General features: G+C 39.7%; 2 protein-coding genes across 5 annotated transcripts in view; one reads left to right on the top strand and one right to left on the bottom strand.

Moving 5' to 3' along the window:
- Window positions 1-21,315, bottom strand: part of CHLSN (cholesin) — a 130,196-nt gene that overhangs the window by 21,945 nt on the left and 86,936 nt on the right. For 3 of the 4 annotated variants that reach the window (XM_075767691.1, XM_075767689.1, XM_075767692.1), the window contains exon 3: window positions 5,156-5,331. In XM_075767691.1, coding sequence (XP_075623806.1) covers window positions 5,156-5,331 — 176 coding nt within the window. Of the gene's footprint in view, window positions 1-5,155; window positions 5,332-8,538; window positions 8,692-21,315 lie in introns of those variants that run through there. The other variant, XM_075767693.1, reaches the window with a different exon arrangement.
- Window positions 11,415-21,315, top strand: part of GPR146 (G protein-coupled receptor 146) — a 51,940-nt gene continuing 42,039 nt past the window's right edge. The window contains exon 1 of the mRNA XM_075767686.1: window positions 11,415-12,244. The gene's annotated coding sequence lies outside the window, so the exon portion shown is untranslated. The remainder of the gene's footprint in view (window positions 12,245-21,315) is intronic.

Below are 21,315 nucleotides of genomic sequence, written 5' to 3'. Positions count from 1 at the left end.
TGCTTGAGCAGTTCTCCAATAGTTTATGAAATTCAAGATAACTGATGAGCTTTTACATATGCTGCACCTCCCCATCAGGAAGGAAACTCATTCTCCATCCCGGAGGATGGAGGAAGGAGAAATGACACTAAATGCTAATATTAGTTGCTATTGAACCCAAGGAGTCTGTCTCTGGAGGAAGAAAAAAAATCCGTGTATGTTTAGATTTCTAGTGCATCGGTTACTCTTACTATCTAAAAGCTTAAGCCATTGATGGTGAAACATCAACACCAGTGCCAAGTTTGAAATTAATAAAGATTAAGGCCAGCAGCAATGAGAATGACTTAAACTTAAGTTCAGAATCAAACATCAAAAGTCATCACAGACCGTGGCTAAAAAAAAAATACTTAAACTGTGAAAGGAAAAGCAGCTTCAAAATGTTATGAATCAACAAAGCAAACTAACTGTGACACAAGCCCACTCAATGTACTTTAAATTTAGAAACTCTTTTTCAACATTAATGACTGTCCCTGGACAGAAGCTCTTTCAATATAGTCATCTGGTCCCAAATGTGGTAGGATGAACGGTTTTGTGATTTCCTGAAGGGCCACCTTCATCTCAGCTGTTCAGCCACAAATCTTAAATGTTGCTGCCCAGGACAAGCTTCGGAAACTTCCTAGATGCTAACACTGAATGAACACTAAGCCACCTATTAATGCCCTTCTCCAGATGGCCTCTGCTCCAGCAGGGGTAAATATCAACTAGATACACTTCATACATAAAACATATATATAAACAAATAAATACATACATAAATACACACACACAGAGAACAATGCCCCTCAGATTTCTATGTTTTTTGAAAGGAAGAGCAACGTTTCAGCTTTAAAATGTCCCACGCTTGGCACTGTTTGTAATAAAGTTTGACCGAGGACTGGGATCTGTTTCCATTCCGCAAACGCAGCAGATAAACAACCGCCCCGGGCTGTACACAGCTTCTAGCAGTACTGCCGCTGCGCTCAGCAAAAACCACCTTGTGCAGAGTCAGACTATTTCCCCACTTGATGGGAAATTCTGTGTCTCTCTTTTGTGTTTCTGTAATGTTCCCTTGCTTTGTATTATTCTTATAAGCATCTTTTATTCCTTTAAAGTCTCTGACCTTCTCTGAATCTCACCTAAATTTAAACTAGGGATGAGGAAAGTAAGATCTATAAAGAAAACTGAAAAGACAACGCCTTGGGAAACGTTCTGGTGACATATATTACTAGTATAACATAAATCATTATAGAAAGAAAAGAAATGTATTCCAGCAGCTTACTTTTTAAATTTTAACAAGTGATAAATAGTATTGCAAGGCTTAGGAGATCCAGCAATATCCAGATAACGATATCATCTATTACTTCTACTTCGGATTATATCAGTCTTGCAATTCCACATACTTTTAGCGACATCTTTTCAGACCTCTGTCTATCCCTTCGGTGGGTGGTGGAGAAAACCGTATGTGCAGATCCATATAGCAATGAACGTTCTAAGCCAAACACAGGAACAGAAACGTTTCTAGGAGAGAGCGGCTTGCCAAGACAAACAAGTTCTGCCAACATTTTAACACCACAGAAGGTCAGTTAGGTTATAATTAAGTCTAATTACCATTCTCATGAATTGCAACATCTTTTCACTTGAAGGCATTTAATGCTGAGAAAAGGATGAATTTTTATTTTATATTTTCCAAGAATCAAAATCATAAGACATTCTAATCTTGGCTTTAAACCTGAACTGTCAGTTACTATCATAAAGAAAAAAGGCATGTCATCATTAAAAGGCAGAGATTTGTGCAGTTCATTTAACCACTAATAAATACTTCCTCACTCCTGCTTTTCCCTAGTCTTCAGCAGTAATTTTACAGGTTTTTTTCTCTTCTGTTCAGTACCACTCTGTTGTGGGGTTTGGTTTTTTTCATTATTCCACATTTTCTTTTTTTCCTTCTCATAGTTTTATAACCTTTCTGCTTCCCTTTTTGCTTTAGTTCCCTATTTTTAACCCTCTGTATATCTTCAGGTCTTCTTCTCTGCTGCCCCAGCAAGCTGGAAATCTGATGGTAGTAACTTTCTTCTGTTTCCACAGGCATGCTGCAACTGCTGCGTCAGAACTGCGCTGGGAAACCACCCGACCTTATCTCATCGAGGGAAAAGGTGATATAAAAACTGGTGGAGCAAAGACATTTTTTCTCCACCTTTTCTTTTCTCACAGGCCAACACAAAGAGAGAGAGAGGAAAAAACCAAGAGCCATTTGGCTGCTTCTCCTCTATCAGGAGTGCAAAACCTGGCTGATGCTCGTCCTGGTCTCATTCAAATGTGAAAGCAGCTGAAAAGCCTGGGCTGTGTCACCCAGCTCAGAGGGCAAACCCTTCGCACCCTCAGGTCTAGCTGGGGGCTGCAGTTTGCTCGTTGGCACCAGCTGCTGTGGCACATGGCCATCCCATATGCATCGGGGAAAAAAGCCTCTCGATTGCTAGGATGGTCCTCCAATAAACTGATAATTTGACCTCTCTACAGGCTAGCAAGGTATCGAGTATTTGTTTGGGTTTAGACTCCAACAGCAAACCTTTGGGAGAACTGGTCAGTTCGTAGCACACTGTGCTCAGAGTTTAGGAAGACCCCCGCAGCGCCCGGCTAAGAGGACGAGGCACATCTTTGCGGGAGTCACCTCGTGCCTCAGCGAAGAGAGGAGTGCTGCCTGTGGGCTGCCTGCTACTTCTGTTTTATTTTTTACATGGAACATACAAAGCTGGTGCAGAAGGAGGGCTTTCTAAGCACAGGACCCCCCACAAAACAGTAACTATTATTAACCATAACTATAATTAACAGTAACTATTATTTTATTTCCTCCAAGTAAAACTTTGCCACTTCTCCCTGACCCTATGCTTGAAACAAATTTATTCTTCTGGTGAAGAACTTCACATATCAGAAAAGATGATTCTGCACTCTGAGGGAATTACTACCTCTTAAAATATGTATGATCTACAAAAATAAGTCAATTTTCCCTTGCATGTCAAAAGCCTAGGTGTGTAACAAAAAATCTTTCACTAAAAAGCTAAATGCTTTTTAGCATTTTTCTTTTAAAGTTGTCAAAGAAAATTTCAGTAAAAGAAATTCAATATTTTCCTGTCATAGGCTAAAGTCTCATATGGTTGTGCTCTCATACTGCAAAAAGTGTATTAAAAAAAATGACAGTTTTAGTTATCACATAGTACTTCAAGTTCCACCTGTCCTACAGGAGACTCACATGTCATCATGGAATTAAGATGCCACTCCACTTAGCAACCCTTATGTCATGTAAGGCTTTTTATTGTAGGTGGTGCAAAACATAAATCCACGGGACCTTTTTGTTTACTTCCAATTATATTAATCTCTTGCATCTCTAACATTAACTTCTCCTCCCACATATTATTCACACCTGTAGCCCTACAAAAACATGTAGACTGAAATCCTTGACCCACTGAAGTTGCTGAGGGTTTTGCAACAGACTTCCAGAGCTCAGATTTTAGTTTCCCATCCCAAGTTAATATATTACTTCTCTGATTACTTTAAATCCAGTTGTTCCTTTTTCCAATCTTGCTGAGTTGAAAAAGTGTCTGAGTTGTAAAAGAATTAAGCTGTTTTTCTGTAATTTACAACGGTGCAAGATGGTCCTGGCCCATTTGGGGTAGAACACTGTCTATGGTTACATTTGCTTGGCGGTTGATCATCTTATGACTATCCCTGTTGAGTCTACAAAACTCAAATTGTCTGTTGCCAACATAATCCCTCAGAACTTACTGCTGTACATACAGCCCTTGAACTCTGCGTATTACAGGACCAAATGACATAGCAGGTTTACTACTTCAAGGCAATTTGGTACAGGTTAAGTGAAATTCTAGAGTCAAATTGGTTCAAATATCAGTTCAAATATAGTTTCATATTCCTTCACCTAACAAGGCAAAAATCCACACAGATAACAGTGGAATATCAAGAAAATATACACAGCTTGTTCCTTTGCTTTCCAAACCTGAAATCCATTATCTAGAGATCCACCACTTACTAGCACACATACCAGAGCACAGTCTGAGCAGATGGTTCAAAGCTAACTGTCAATCCTTTTGCAGTTCAAAACAGTGGTGAACTACTCCAGCTGTTTTCCAGATCAAAAATATTATTGTCATTTTGCTATCACTGCGTGCTGAGGGTTATGTAACAAAAATGCACATGTCCCTCTGCCTGGAATGCAGTTAATTTCCTCCCTCCCCACTGAGAGTTGTAAGTAACAATTCAGACAGTCTGGATGCTTCAGTTTTGAGCACGGCCAGAGATGCAACCCTGGAATTATTCCACGTGGTAACCCACTATTTGTAATGCACCAGTCTTCTGGAGGTTTCACAGACAGGGTATACTTTGCAGCCTGGAAAAAACTAAACACTATCGTCCTGTTTATACATGACCTCTTACTGTCTGTAGGGTACTATGAATGCTCTGCTGTCGTTCCTTAGTTTAACCATAGAGTTCGCTTTATGTTGGAATTTTAAGTATTCTAAATAAGTGTGCTAACTAGATGAAGTAATTGCTTCCGATCTGAAATCAGCCACTATACTTGCTATATACTTTGGTATGCAAACATAAAGAATTATACACTATTAACTTTAAAATAGGGGCATAATCCTATCTTAATTTACAAATATCCGAACATCATGCAAGCGGTTAAATTCAGACTCCATAATGCTTAACCGCTTCATGCAATTTGCTTACATAAAGAGAACAACTGGAACTCTGCTTAGAACAGCGCACTCCAGAAACAAAACTAATTTCCTTAATGCAATCTTTTCTGCAATGTGCCTTTCATCTCTGTAAGTGCAACTAACCCAGTGATATTTATATATCAACTATAAGATCTTCAGGACAGGAGCTGTCTTTCTATAAAATGTTTGCTCTGTACTTAACATCTCTCAGTTGTTCCTGTGATATAAATACAACGGGGTGACCAACTGTATGCTAGGGTGTCAGCTGAGATGAAACATTAACTTCGTACTTAACTGCAGCAATTTCCTTTAATGTGTTATGACTTGGTTCAGCTTGTTCTGGATTTCTGGCATGGTTTACAGCTTGCTTCTGTAGGGAGCACCTGCAGTGGTTTTACTGTTCTTACCTGGTTAAATAGGCCAGAGCCAGCTCAGATCCCGACTGCTTTTTGGGCTCTGCCTTTTTCGTAGAGATTCCAGCTTCCCTCATCAGCTGTTTTTCCTTCTTCTTGCGCTCTTTTTTTAATTTTCTTTCCAGTTTCCTCCTTTCCTCTGCGGTAAGTTCTTCCTCTTTTTTTGTTGCCTGAAAGAATCAACATTTAAATAAAGTGTTTATATTTCGATCAGAAAGTGAACAAAATATGCATAAATGCAATTGAAGGCTACAGGTAATCTTTAAAACCAGAAGCTTCAAGCTTCGTAATTTCACTGTTCACTTTACTTCCATCACCTCTTTATTCTGCTCAATTCACAGAACTGTAAATACTGCACTTGCAGAAATCTGTAGAACTGCCCTGTACAGACGATGATACCGTTCTCAGCAGTACAGTAATCTCAGCACCTTCTAGCTATGGATTAAACATCGTATCTAAAATTTGCTGGGCTCTTTGTCCTCCCATACTCAATCCTAAGCGGGGAATGTGAACAGCAGAGGCTGTTCCATAGTGGAGGAAGGGTATGGATTTCTTTTAGCGTACACACATTTAAGCGGGAGAAGTAGGGTTTCCTTAAGATCCTTAGTTGCTGGCGCTGTTTGTTGTGTAACCTCACACTTCCCTGGACTGAGGAAACCTCGGTCTGCCACACAGGGGATTTGTCTACATTATGCCAAAGGAGATGATGTGACAACTACCATCTTCGTCCAAGACTTCTCTGGAGATCCTCTAACAATCTTGGGTAAACATGTGCACAACCTTCAATAAAAATGGAAACACACATATCCCACAAAGGTTGATGTTTCTTTAGGTTTCCAAACAGAACAGTTAATATTCACATCTAAAACAATATTGCTATTAATATATGCATAGGTATACCCCAAATGAAAATAAGTATTTCATGTACAGGTGAAGAGCATTAAATAGATACGCTGAGTTTATCAGGGAAAAATCCAGTGTGAGATCACATGGTGTAGAAATAAAACGCTGTTCCATAGCAAGGGGAGATTGACTCCAGGGACTCCAAGATGTCTGCGAGAGGCTCATTCATACCTTTCCAGCCAGTAGTCTCACTGAACCGTTAAGTATCAACTAGAAGCATAAAAAAATACTAGATAGCTGTTTTTTCAAGGCCCTTCCCAAGATTTCCCTGAGAGAGAGAGATTTACTCCCTAACTCCCTGATTTTAAATCCCTATCAGATTTACTCTGATAATCATCATACAGACACCTTCACAAAACTGTAGACAAAGCAGCTTCTGGGTATCCAAACCCCTACGTATTGGGTAAAAGCACTTTATAAACCCACAAACCCATAGTGTGATATCAATTCGTGTTTGTCGAGTGCTTTCAAATGAAAATCCAGACGTGGTGCTAAATAACATTATTCTTTCTGGCATTCAAGCAAAGGATGGTGAAACAAGACAATACCTGAACACAACCTTATTTGCCAAAGACACCTGCTGAGGACTAAAATTTGCTCAGTTTCAATTCATGTATCATCTAAGTTTACCCTGACTCGTCTTTTCAACTTTCTGTTTTCAAAGACCAAAAAAGGGCAAGAAAGCAGAAATTAGAATAAATGGGAATGGGACAGTAAAGAGGATTTGCTTTTTTTGTTTAAAAAAAACCTTTTTAGCTACTTTTATGGAATAGCCAGCATCCATGTGCAAACCCATGCAAAAAAGCAACATATGTTGCATTTGTATAGAAGACGTTTTATAACTCATGCTGAGAACGAAATAATATTTAGGGTGCAGGGAGGTACATAATTGTCATACAGGAAACAACGTTTTCATTGGAAAAGCCACCCTGGTACTTACTAAAATAACAATCCAGCCACACAAAGCCCAGGAAAACACTGAGGGTGGTCATTTGTAAAGTGTTTGTAAAAGATTACTACAGCAGCTGTCCAACACACGACACTCTACAGTTAATCTTCTTTTAAAAATAATGTAATGAATTTGTTTACTTTTCTGTGAGCCACGAAGCTTTCAAATAAAGTGACTGTGGCACATCATTAGAGCCGGTCTGATACAGCGGCCTCTGCTCCTTCATACTTACAGTAAATGCATATCTCTGTACCATCCCTTCCCCCCACATTCCTCACATTATCAAAAAGCTTTTTATCCCTCTCCCCGACCGCTCCATTAAAAACAAAACAAGTTGCTCCCACCCTGTAGGTCCCAATGTAAATACCGAGCCCTAACAACATTTGTTTCCAGCATCGCAATTGCTGCACCGTGGGCTGTCTGAAACAAGAGCGTTGTTCTCCCTGCGGGGTCTGGCGTGAAGGAGCCGGGGTTCAGGGACCTCCTGCTAGCCCACGGCAGCAGCCCAGGGCAACCCGCGTCATCGCGCTTCTCTTTGGGACCCCCAGCACACGCGCTGCGAGAGCACTCCCAACTTTACAGCTCAAACAACTTTTCTAGTTGCAACTATACTTTTACCCATCCACGTCGACTTGATTCATCTAGTAGTATGTACCACAATTTGGCCTTGACTGGTTTTTAATTTGAAAGCCTCAAGTTTTACGTGCTTCATAAAATACCTACGTTTAGTGGTATATTCTCCACTGAAGCTGAGGGTAGTTTTATCGCAATTTAAAAAACAACGACACAACCAAAACCAACCTTCCCTGAAAACAGGGACTCGAAAGAAAACAAAACCATACCTCTCACTGGAATGTAAAGCCTAGCTGTATTTATTTTAACTTGGATGATCTCTGTTACAATACTCTACTGATGCATCTCTCCTTTCTTTAAATCAACGGCCTTATTTTTTAATTTCGCTTTCCCTGAACTACTAGTGTGAGTGGTTTTCTGAAAGATGCGTCCAAAGTTTGAGAGCCATTCAGATTAACAGTTTTAGTATTATTTAAATTAAAAAAAACCCCAACCAACAGGACTTCATTATTTTTGAGGTTATAAATATTCCACGTTGTCTCCTTCTATAATTACAAAGTGACATCACAATTTGTAGTGCTACAATTTAATCTTAACTACAACATTGTGAAGTCTGTATTTGAGCATGAGACACTTGTTTATTGATGTGATAAATTTAAACCACGTGCACACAGAAGAAACACAACACTTGCTTATTTGCAAAGCCTGCTGAGAGCTACCACACCACCTCGGACCCTGGGCTCATTAGATCTCAATCTAAACAAGGTCAGGCTAGGTCAGTACACTCGAATGAATGACATTCAGAGGAGAGCCAGTGTTTTCTCGTGATTAAGGAGGTGGGAGTCTTCCACTTGGAAACTTTCCAGAAGGCCTGAAAAGGCGCTAAGAGGGATATTGCCACTGGATGCCATATTTTGAATAAAAGACAGACCCCCAAATCTTTAACACTTACGCTCATAAAACCCCATGTCATCTTTGCAAGGGTATGGAGATGTGAGCTCGGGAATCTTCAAGGAAATTCCCAAAGTTCATGCTATACCATGTCCATCTGCATGGAAAGTGCTGGGACTGCCAACACAGTGCCTTTCATCAATGCCAGCCTCTAAATTTCTGAATTAGATGTAAACATAGTAATGTACTGTAAATAGTCTCAGACATCTGATTCAAAATATCTGGAGGCTTCAGCTGTGGCAGTTTTAGATACCAGTTAAAGTATTCCATTATTTTTATAATCTGGAAATATTGCACAAATTTGAAACATTTTGTAAGGCATCTTTAGGAAACAGTTTACCCATCACAGAAGGGGAGCCATCTCAAACTGAAGTAAAGCATTCGATAGTGTAAAGCAGTCCTGCTAAGCCATTCGGAACAGAGAACAGTAACTATAACTCCAAGAGAAACTGGCAGAAAGATGTACCCAAGACAGGATTTCTTGAAGATATCTGACCCTTTTTTCTGCAGCAAGAAACCAAACAGGTGTAGTTTTTCAGAGACATCTGCATAAAAGCTTATGCTGCCAGGGGACTCTGAACTGTAATAGCTGGGCAGCCAGTACCAAGACGGTATTAACAGCACACTAATTGTGTTGTGTTTCAGCAGAGCACTAAGTGCATTTCGTAATTTGTTTCCAGATTTACAGTTACCCAAAAGTCCTCGACTGCCTCATACTTGAGTAGAATTGAAGACATCTTGTAAGACTTCTTTCTGTCCCTCCTCCTCGCTCATCACTGTTTCAAAGACTCCTACAGTTGCATCCCTAATTGTTTGCTGCCAGCACAGAATAAGGTTGTCAGAGTCAGAAACTCTGAAGAATTGCCACAATGAACCGAATACTCATTTATTACAAATTTGCCTTTGGGATTCGCCTGTGTAGGTCTGAACTTTCCACCTGTTCAGGGCTTTGGTTTTGCTGCTAAACCTATAGCAGTAACCACAGACCAAGCCACAACACCAAATTTACTATTTATTAGGACCAGTGAATCCAGCTCCTCTAAAAGCCGATAGACTTTTATCCTTTTCTACCAGCCCAGCAACACAAGTCTGTACAACAGCAAAACAAGCAACAGCAGAAATTCAGAGGAATAAATTATAACTTGACTAACAGTGACAAACGTATTAAGCGGTGTCAAATCTTTGAACTCTGAAGAGAAAGATGGAGATATGGATGATATGGCTTATTTCATAGTAGGAGCATTGTATTCCCTTGTTTGTTCATTAAACTCATGTTATTTCATAACTTTTAATATAGAGAAACGTCAAAAGGGGCTTTATTCACTGACTACAAACCGATGAGGAGTTACCGACCTGTCACACAATGGCTTCGGCTTACAAGTAGCCTTTTGCCCCCAAAATGCCCCGTGCACAATACCAGAATGCAAAACGTTCTGTTTGTCTTACACAATACATATGAACTCAGATAAATAACTGGCCATCTGCCAGCTTAAAAACAAAAAGCGGAATCTATAAACACAGTTCAAAACCTACAAAGAAGAAAGGCTGGCAAATCCTTAGATGCAAGGTTCCTAAAAAAAAGATTACCAAATGATTTACTACCTGAGGCTTGCCAAAGAGCTGTGCTACAACTACAGCTATAGAATTCGCATAAAATAGGTCACGGCCATATTGAATTTAAATAACTATTTTCTATCATTTAGCACCTTAGGAAGAGAAGTAGTATGATCAGAGAGGGCATATGAAATTTCATTACCATGCAGAAAGCAAATTTTGAATGAAAAGTAACATTTGTAGAAATACACCTCCTTACATCACATCTGTAGCGCTTACAGAGGAAGATTTTTTTAAAAATTATAAGTTACTCAAAGAAAAAAATTTAAAATTTTTCATAAAAGGTAGGTGTTTTTAGAATCTTGACTCCTCACAACAAAACCACTGGGAATAACTTACATTAAGTTGACTTGGAAAGGTTTCTGTAGATGCAACCCAGGCAGAAAAAAGCCTCAAACAAGTTCTGCAGGAAGCCAGATTTAAATAAGAACAAGCCTTTTATCTTTCTGATCCAGGAAAGGATTCTATTAGTGGTCATGTAAAATGAAAAAAAAAAAAAAAAAAAAAAAGTGTCCTTGTGTAGACAGCTACAGTATCTCACAAGCAGAAGTGATCAGGGAGCACCCTAAATTTGCAGCTGTCATTCTGAATAGATGCACCTTTATTAGCTTGAACTCAGGCTTAATTTACAACTTTGTGATCTTTACATGTTTCACAGATTTACAGCCAATTCTGAGGAGCACATAAAGTGTTATCACTAGGAACTGCTAAATAAGAAGAAAATGAACTTGAATTTACTAAATTAAATGAAGCATTTATAGACACACAGAACAATATGATCTACAGACCCTAGCTTGTTGAATTCCACTTTCTAGATTGTTTGCTCCTATAATATACATACTATAGCAGATTAAGTTCTAAGGCATAAATTAGTACCATATTTTATTTCTCATTTTTCTCCACCAGTATCACAGTCCTGAATATAACAGAAATATTTCAGACACTACCACGACTGCAGGCTTGGGGAATGCAGTTTTGCTTCATTTGCAACTACAGCACTGCCAGGAATTTTCACATATTTCTCGGAGAATTTTGCTTACTCCCTTACTCTTAATTAAACCACGTTAACCAATCGGGAGAAGATGGAATAAGGAAGAAAAAAAAAAAAAAAAGAAGGAAAACCTAAGGAAATCATTTGTATCCACATCCCCGTGGCTTACACACAGCCCTTTTAACCCCTCCCCAAAAACACACAGAGGAATTTTAATAGAAGGAGCACGAGACTGTCGCAGCGCTCAGCGTTTTCATTGCCACCAAAGTCGTCCTCTTTAGGGGTGCTGACAATTCCTTCCGAAGTTTAAAAAGGCTTTGGGCTGCAAGAGGAGGTAGAAGCAGAGCAGAGGCTGTTTTGAAATCCTTGCTGGAGAATTTAAAAAAAAATAAATAAATAAAAGAACCCCAAACCACGAGCTCGATCTCCTCCAATGAAAGAGGTACCACAGGGTGTAGGCAGGTTGCCAGGCGAGCTCGGCAGCGTGACCGCGCTGCATTGAGTTTCTTTAATGAAAGCCAGGAAAGAACACATTACACAGTGTTTCTTCTGAGAGCCAGCTAGCCTCCAGTGATTGAAATCAATAAAAACAGTCGGCAAGGGGCCCAGTGGGGGAAGAGAGAAATCTCCACTACAGCATTCAGTTTGCTTTCCACTTTCTCCCTCCCCCCTAAAGTTAAACTCTGAAGATCACCATGACAAGCTGCTTCGCTTCCAGCGCGGGGAAGACGCTGGTGGGGATTTAAAGGAAGCGAGCGCTTTCCTTCGCCTCCCTGCCTTCGCTCTCCCCGCAGCGCGAAGGAAATGAAAGGCTTGTTTGGAATTTGAATCCCGCCTGGAAAAACTTCATCGGACAAGTGCATCGTTCTGCATTTCAGGAAAGGGATGGATTTTACGGTCGGAGAATGCTAAGAGGTGAGAGGGGAAAGAAAAGCAGGAATCTGATTCAGCCAGAGCCCACGTACAGGCTAGGATGTCCACCACGGCGGAGGGGACCTCTGAAGCTGCGGGAAGAACTGCAAGCAAGCGCCTGAGATCGGCACCATCCACATCCTAAAGCAGCAGAAACGTTAGGAAACACGTGACCGAGGCGCCGACCCAGGTAAGCAGAACCAGCTTTTAACAATTCTCTGTACTGCATCCGAAATCAGAGCAAGACCTTTCTGCTTTGGCCTCCCTCGTTAACCTCGGGCAAGTTAACACTAAGCTTGTCCCGTCTGAAAATTGTGTCAGGCCACTAATCCTCACTGAACTATAAAACATGCACAAAAGCCCTTTGTTTACTGGTTTTGCATGAATTTGCTGGTTGACAAGGTAGGACAGGGCCATTGCGTAAGTCCAGGAGGGCCTGCTTGGAGTAAGGAAACACGACTGACCCCGCACGCTGGAGCTGACTGTGATCTGAGAGAGTGCCAGTAATGAATTTCTAATATGGCCCATATTTATCTATTTTATTTATGTATTTTAATCACCATAGCAGCCACATACAGTACATACTTGCACCGAGTTCTGTGTGCTGATCTGTATCACGAATTACAGCAACTTGCTTGCACGGGGGCTGGCCTGATTGTTCTGTTGAAAATAACTTTGGAATTACTCGTTAATACAGCCAAGGGGGATTTCTGGCATGTTGTTTAGGAATGACCGACACAGGTTTACCCAGCACGTGTATATTCTGCCATTACCCTAATGCAGGCAGGTTTTATACAGATACCCCTATAGAAATGGGTATCACAGATCACAGCTGTAGATCACAACATTCTTCTCAAGTTGTTGGCCAACTTCAGACGATTTATCTAGACTTCAGTGAGACGTGAGGCTGAAATCAAAGCCTGCCTTTTGCAAGGCAAACAAAAATGATGATAGCTACATCTCTTTTCCAGCAGTGGCAGGAATTCACTGGAACAGATAATAAATAGGTGCCTGTGGTGCAAGAGCAACCACGCTTGCCCCCTTCATGCCGGTCATCATTAGGTGTTGACAGCAACACACACGCTCACTGCCAGAGAGGGCTGCGGAGGAACTGGATGCCTCCACTTCCACTCAATGTTTCGGCACCTCGTTATCCCAAACATGTAGGGTACACAGTCAAGATGATGCTGATGGTAGAGAGAAAAGACTTCCCAGCATCTGCTCCATTGCAGTACCAGCAGACAGAATGCAAGAATTTAGTACAGCAAGTGCATGTGTATTTCTGCAGGTGCAATGTTGCTCTGTCTTTGGAAAACGCAGCCTTTTAAGGGTGATTTTGTTATTTTCACATGACATGGAAATGGAAATGACTCACACACTTAAAGAATGACCTGGAGAACACCTCCATGACCGAAAGTAAGACACTGTTATTTTTTGCACTAAGTTTAAGTATTATTAAAGCACGAACTATTCTGATCAAGCTATGAAAATAGCTGAGACTATATTTAAATATTAAGTTTTTACGCTGATTTTATCAGTCCAGTTTTGAACTCTTCACACAAAACAGTCACAAAGTTAGAGCTGAATATATAATTAAAGACCAATATTTACAATAAAAAAGCAAAGTTGTGATTCATAATAGAATACGATTCCATATGAATTTTTGGGCATATCCACAGACCCACGATTCCCCTTTTCAAAATCTGTTCCATGTTTTGCCTCCCCCTGCACAGATCCTTTGCAGAAATGACAGCACCTTCATAGTTCGGGAATCACAGCAATCACTCCCACACCAATCAACAAATCTGTCTTGCACTGCACTTGGAGCTAAATTTATCCTTATGCAGAGGAACTCATTGAAGTCTTCACTTAAAATTTCAAACAAGGAAAGCTTAGGTGTGACTTACACAATACATATCACTTGTATCGACATTCTCAAGCTCAAATGATATTCCTCCCCATTACTCCTCCCACAACAGAAAATACATTATCTTTAAAGCAGAGTGCAAGGTAATTTTGTTCATAGTGATGCATTTTTCAGAAGCTAAGTGGTATGACTTTCCACAACATTTACTGTTAATGGGATGTGTTCTTTTCAAACACATAACACAGAAAAAAAAGTATTTTCTCATTCGTAAGTTTTGACCAAATACAGGTATTCTAGCAGTCATACCACAAGGCATGACTTGTCAAAGTTTTTCAGCCATGCCACTGTTATTGCAGCAGGTTCCCTGAACCCAGTCCTTCACACTCTTCCTTTAGAGCATGGAGATCTGGAAGAATCCCATGTTGCTTTACTGAGTTGGATACAACAAATTAGAATTAATGGGAACCTGTTTCTCATGTTTCTACTAGTCTTGATAGTCCCCTATCATTAGGAGTACTCCACATCTTCACCACAGTCAAGAGTTCCAAATAGTTGATGCCAATTGTCCTTACAGCAACATATGTTAGTAAAAGAGCTTTCTGAAAACAGTAATAGTCAGCAAAGTAGATGAAATTATTTTAAAGGTGGAAGGACAAACATTTTGTTTTAATTTCACCTAAATCTTTATGAAGGGAAAGATCTGGGATTCTACAAAACAAGTTGAATGGCTATTCCAAAAATGCTAAAATTGAACAATGTAAGTGCAAACATCAGGGTATGCTAAACACCTGGATAGACCATCTTGGGTGAAACATAATACTTGGGTCTGCACTGGTGGAAAAAGAGTGTTGCCATCCCTTTCAAATGAACATGACACTCAAGAAAACGGAGCGGGCAGGATTCTTTTCTTCAGCAGAATGTATTCATTTCATGATTCAACAGCCCTAAAACAGACACCCACAGCAACACCCAGAACACAAGCAGCTCCTTGACTGCCCTGCACAGCCATACCACAACTGGGTATCAACAACCTCAACTCACGTCTTCCCATCTGATTTGCTTTACAATAGGATAAATGGTTTGGGAGACAAAGAACTGGACCCAAAGTCTGGTTATGAAGAGAGAGACATCTTAACACAAAATAAGGAATGAATGTGGTGGACTTTACAGATTTCTGCATTTGACATAATGCCCAGCGATAACCAGAGATGGGTGACTTTGTGACAATTAATTTCTGCAAAATGATTACTCTTGTAAATATATATAATTTGCATTAATAGACCTTTGAACCCCTGTATGCGGAATTTGAACCTGTTTAAAGAAACAAATACTATAAAGCTCCACTTGCACCTCATGTACAATTCAGTTCCCACTGAACATCCTGTTCTAAGAAGTCTTGTCTCAAGGAGAAAGGTGAAGGCATAACGTCTTTCTGAGTAGGCATGAATTACACGATCTAGCTTTCCTTCAGGTCTGCTTGCTGCTCTTCACAATGATCAAATGCAAGTAGCACTGTCTTGTTAAATGTGACCGGTAGGAAGAAAGAATTTGAACATATTGTTTGTCAGTTTGAATTGATTTTCTGAAAGTTCCTTCAGAAAATTCCATCCATATTTTCAGCATTTTGAAAGTCTCTGAAATTAAAGTAAAATCCATTCCCAAATCCTGTTTATTTAGCAACGCTTTACATCCTGTTCTTGTGAGCTCCCTGATAACTCTACGTCCATGACACTCACTCTTTAGCTCTCCAAATTCATCACACAGTCCTGGAATACTGAAATGACATCTGGTTTTTATAGCATCAGGTGTGCCCTCATTATGCTTTTGTGAGGCAGAGCAGAAAATTGAAAAACAATTATGATTTAAGACCCTAAATTGAAACCTGTTGACTGTTTAGTTAAAATTCTCCATAAAACCTGATGTATTTCAGCAGACCACACTGAAGGATATAATTGTAAAAGCAGCAAAAAACAAGGTGTTTGGTGGTGGTGGTTGCTTATTTTGGAATTAAGGCATCTAGTAGTTATCCTAAAATAAAATTGTATTAATCTACATTTCAATAATAAGTAGTTTACACATATTTATAAAATAAATTTACATGAACTGAATTTACAACTCATGTTAGTTTCAAAGCCAAGCTTTACATGCAGAAGTTACATTTTACATCTTTGATAAACCAACTACAAGCATTACAGAAAAGGACACTTACCCATATGATTTTAAAGTTAAGTATAAAATACAGTGGATAATTACAGACAGAGTAACATGTGAAATACGAGAAAGCATGGACCAGCCCACTAACAGGAGGATGAAATTTATCACATACCTGTTCTGTTACCATGTAATTCTGCAGGATCAAAAGAAAGGAAAGTTTTAAGTAGGAACAACAACCAACTTCTCGATTGCGCGCAGGGCAGCACAGCAAAAAGCACTGGACATGGTCACTAGAAAACGCAGACCGTCAAAGGTAAATGTTCGAATTGTTAGTGAAAGAAGAGTCAACGCCTCCATGGGGCATACCGGATAATGGCAAGAGGCGGAATAGATTGCAAAGCTTTGAAAGTGAAGTTTAGGCTTGACAGAAGAAAAGGAGAGCAAAGGAAGAGAGAGATTAATAGCAAATAGAAGGTCCATCTCAAGGGAAATTCTGGTCCTCAAGAAATTTTTCCAAAAATTTAACTAGTCTGGAAAACAGCCAAGATGTCAGAACAACAGAAAAGCTTCATATTTCTTTTTACTTGCAAACAATACAACATATTTTGAAACAGAAAAATCAACCTCAAATCAAATTAAACAGTCTACCCTAACATGAGACCTTACACTATTATGTGAAATGAGAAAGCAGATATCATACTTCTCTGTTGCAAATTAAAGTTGAGATGTTTCCTAAAATACTTTAAAAAAAATTGCAATCTCCAAAAGAAAAAAATCAAGTTCAACACAGAAATTTTTCTCATTTTTTCCTTTTCTTTTTTTAAACTTTCTTCAGAAATGAGTACTTTCCCTGGAACACTGGGAGCTAAAATCATACTATAAGGTTGTAAGGCAGAAATGGAGAGATGACCTCCTGCCAGCGATGCAAGCAGCACGGTTACTGAAATGTGAAATCAAGGAGAGTAGGGAACACTGGAAAAGTTAGAGAAGCCAGGAAAATCAACACCTATTTTTCTTTGAAGATAGCAAAGACAAAACATTTTACTTCCTGCACAGGATTCTTCCAGATTCTTTGAATGAACTCTTCGTTTATTTAACGCTTTCATAAAATCTGTCATTCACCCTTAAAAACACCTATTAAATTCCAAAGCGGTTTTGAAGCACTGACTTATCTCCCACTGGACATGACCAACCAGGCATCCAGTAACAATAAGAGGTGCAAATTCATGATAAATTCCAACTTTCAAGTTATAAACAGGAGCATGATTCATACTCTTCCTGGCTTTGAAAATGTTTACAGTGTTATTTTTCTTTTTACTTCTACACCCAGATCTTGCTATGATTAGACTTGGGATACAACTGGAAATGAAAGATAATAATCTGATTCATCAAACACTCTTGACAACTTTCATGACAGGAAGTATGGTTCATGTTGGCAGTTTTAAGCCAAACTTTGCAACTTGCCCAAAGTAACATAAATTTAAACCAATTGTGGAACTTCTCGGTGTAAAAATTCCTAACTTTCAGGCAGGTGTTCAGCACAATGTATCACCGAACTACCTTTTCTGCTTTCACGTAGTATGTATTCATTTTTACATACATAAAATCAAAAAGGGTTATAGCTCCTGGAGCCTCCAAATGGGTAAACATTCCCAAACTGTTTTGGTCTGTATACATTTCTGCATGTCAGCTCTTTTGCATGTTTCTGGGCCTGCCCTCGTAGGTGCAGTCAGCACGGCCCGACGTGGCAAAGCGAGCTGCCAGCCCTTGCGTCCTGCAGCCCAGCCAGGGCCTCTCCCACTCCTGTGCCTTGCACGGAGCCCTCGGCTCGGGAAATATGGCCCCGTCGTGCCTGGCAAAACATACACGACAGAGTTATTCAACAAGGTGGAAACGCTGCTCAGAGAAAAATAATAATTTAAAAAAAAAAAATTTAAAAATAATTAAAGAACCTTAAAGAGTGAGCCATGATGCTGTTCAGTCCCCAAAGGTGACACAGCTCCTCTCTCGCTCTGGATTTGTCACATCAACATTTATATAATTTGATTAAGTACCTGATACCTTAAATCCGCCATACCTTATGAACAATAGGTACAAAATCTGAAATAAATACATGAAACCGCCTGGACAATATTCCAGAGTTTTCCACACACAGGACCAGCAGGAAGGCCATGAGACATGGCCCTTGTGCAGAAGGATGATAGACCTGGGCCCTCCAACTTCCACACAAGCTAAAGCTGAGCTTAACCACCAGAGGAATTCTGCAGGAGAGAAACATAGTGAGCAAAACTCCTAGTAGTAGATAATACAGTTTGCATAACATTTTTCAGCTCCCAGCTGGTAGTTAATTTAGGGAATCTGAGACTTCAGAAAGGTACCAGACTGTGTTTTAACTACAGTAATTAACATAACTAACAGTTCTGGTCTATGCTTTCTAACGATTAGATGTACAATTCAATTCTAGTTGCAGTCAGGCCTTCTAAATTTCACATGGTTTTAAGCATCAGCATAGCCTTCTGTTACCACCCTGCTAGGCTAGGCTTGGCCAAAGGCGAGGTACTGTGGTTAGCAGACCTTATACACTCGTTTATCTAATGACTAATCTGACATGCAATTTCATAATGACTTTGAAGATTCCTGCTGCTGTAAAGGCAGCCAGGGGATTTATTCTAATGACCAGCCCAAAGAAGAACTGTGATATATGCTGGAGAATTCAAACAGCACATGAAATGGAGAAAAAAATATAAACTCTGCATACATGAGGCCCTCACTGGCAAAATATATAGAATGTTCTTAAGTTGACAGTTTTATAACTCTAAATGGTTTCGCAAATGAAATCCAAACAAAAGAGCAGAGATGTCCTCTAAATCACTCAGCAATTGCTGCTTAGAAAAACCAGCAACCACTAACTCCAGCAAACAAAAAAGAGTTGCTTTAAGTAAGCTTAATGAATGGAAAAAATGTCAGGATTTTTGGTGGTTGTTCTTTCAGCTTTATTTTTCTATATTCTTGAATCTATACACATAATGATTTAGTTCATCCTGACAAATATTGTATAACCAACTATCAATCACATCAACTTTTTATATGTTGAGAGAAGTCAGATACCAAGTGATAAAACGAGTTCAGGCAGAGGGCATATGTTAAGCAGCTGTGAGTCCATTTAAGCTGTCTATACGCCTAAAAGCTTAATGTCATTACACAGAGCTCTGATTTCTTCCTTTCCCGCCTTATCCACATTATATATAATAGAAATTATTAACTTACTGGAAGAAATATAGTCACACGGTGACTGCAGTAGTACAAACAATATGCTTATAGATTAGATGCAGTATATTTTGCTTACAGTGAAGGATTACACAACCAAATACTTCTGTTTAGGCTCTAAAGAAAGCTTTACTTATGAATAAAAGAATCTCAGGTAATAGTTTCAGGAATAATTTAAACTCACATAAGTTAGTACTGCAGCCAAAAGACACACTCTCCATTTTCTCCCACCTCTTTCTTGGGTTGGCACAAGTGTTTGTACAGTCTGGTAAACTCATCTGGGTTAAAATTACCTCTCTATCCCCCCCCAAAGGTTACTTTAAAACCAAATCAGTTCCTTAATTCGATTCACTATGAATATTTCTGCCAGCAAAGAGGAGGTGATAGAAAGGTGGAAGCAAGTGGCTGTGCAGCTTGTGGGATCCCATTTTTTGCAGCCTCTGGCTAAAGACACCATTCCTTAAAATAAATATAAGTGTAAAATACGTAATGTAACAAATCTAAGTGTAAAATATGTAATGTTGCTATGTGTACGCTACCTTTTAAGTATAGGGATGATGAACTTCAGTTTGCCAGCTCTCAAATCATCACAGATCTTTTGGTATTTGCTGCTTTTCAGGAGTGCCCTGCATCGCATGGTTTTGGGCTTTCAGTTATTTCCCTCTAATTCCAAACTGACAGTAGAGGCTTAGCAAAGGCAGAAAACATAATTTTTGCTTCCCAGGGACTGAACGCAGGCTGTTCCCATGAAGCACGAGGGTCCGTCCGTCACCAAGAGCCTGGTTCTATTATCAAGACTGGTGACAACATTTCCAATGACCTCAGTCAGAGGCTGCGAAAAACCAGACATAGGAGGCAGCAGGGAGTGGGAAATGTTGTAGTAAAAAGGAACAAGAAACTGAAGGGAGTCAGAAGAATTAATGTTTATATGCAGGAGGGAACAGAAGGAGAACTGAAAGTACAAAGAGCAGGAGTATCTGGTAAGTGCACGGGAGGACACCGCGGGGCAGGAAGGGGCCCTGTGCAATGGACGGGGTAACACAAGGAGCAAAACCAGGTTGATGGATGTGCTAAACCACGGGAAAAGGGAGAGTGCAATGGAAGAAAGGGAAACAAAGGCTAGAGTAAACACGGGAGACAAGTGAAGGACATAAAACCCTTAGGCACATAAATAGTATGACTGGAATTGCTGTTATTGTTCTGTGTTTGGAGAGATGGTCAAGAATAAAAATGGCATCTCCCCAAACAAAGGCCAGGACAGAGCAGGTGAACAGAAACGCCAACACATGAACAACAGGCAGCTCGCCCTGCTCCTTGCTCAGATATGGACGCTTACCGTTGAGTACAGAATCTGAGAACATCATCCAGAAGGCAGCTACTATTTCTCAAAGTTAAGCAAACCAGAAAGCAAACAAGGTGGCATTTTTAAATGTATGATTTCCAATTTTTCATTTAACCCAAGACTACCAATAATGTATGCTTCATATTTTTATTATTCAAAATGTATCAGGCAAGAATCCAAGGGAACCATTTTCCTTCTACACACAGAGTGAGTATTTGCAATATGACCATAACAACATGGACCAAATACCTTCAATAGGTATTTGATAATTTTGAAAAAGATATTTTTCTTGCAGACACAAGCAAGTAAATAAAAAAACCCCCACTGATAACCAGTATAGCAGTTTATAAATTTTTATAGTGCATGGAACTCACATTTTCACAATACTGAGAGTATTAACATGAAAGATAAGTCCCTTTCTGTCCTTCATCTCTCTTAGGTGAGCTATTTGTTCAATTATTTTCTCCCTTTAGATGATGTTCTCTGCCTGTTAGAGCTGTTATTCCTTGAATCACAGTGTTTAACTGTTCAGCACAGACACTGACTTCCTGCGCATCAAGAACTCGGCAGCATAGCCAGGAAACAGCCAGGGAAGCAGATAGGCTCCAGTTGGAGTTGTCCTGTTTTCTCG

The sequence above is a fragment of the Balearica regulorum genome, chromosome 15 (assembly GCF_011004875.1).
Source record: "Balearica regulorum gibbericeps isolate bBalReg1 chromosome 15, bBalReg1.pri, whole genome shotgun sequence".
NCBI classification, from domain to species: domain Eukaryota; kingdom Metazoa; phylum Chordata; class Aves; order Gruiformes; family Gruidae; genus Balearica; species Balearica regulorum.
The sequence above is the reverse complement of the archived record's forward strand: the minus strand, read 5'-3'. Positions and strand labels throughout refer to the sequence as shown.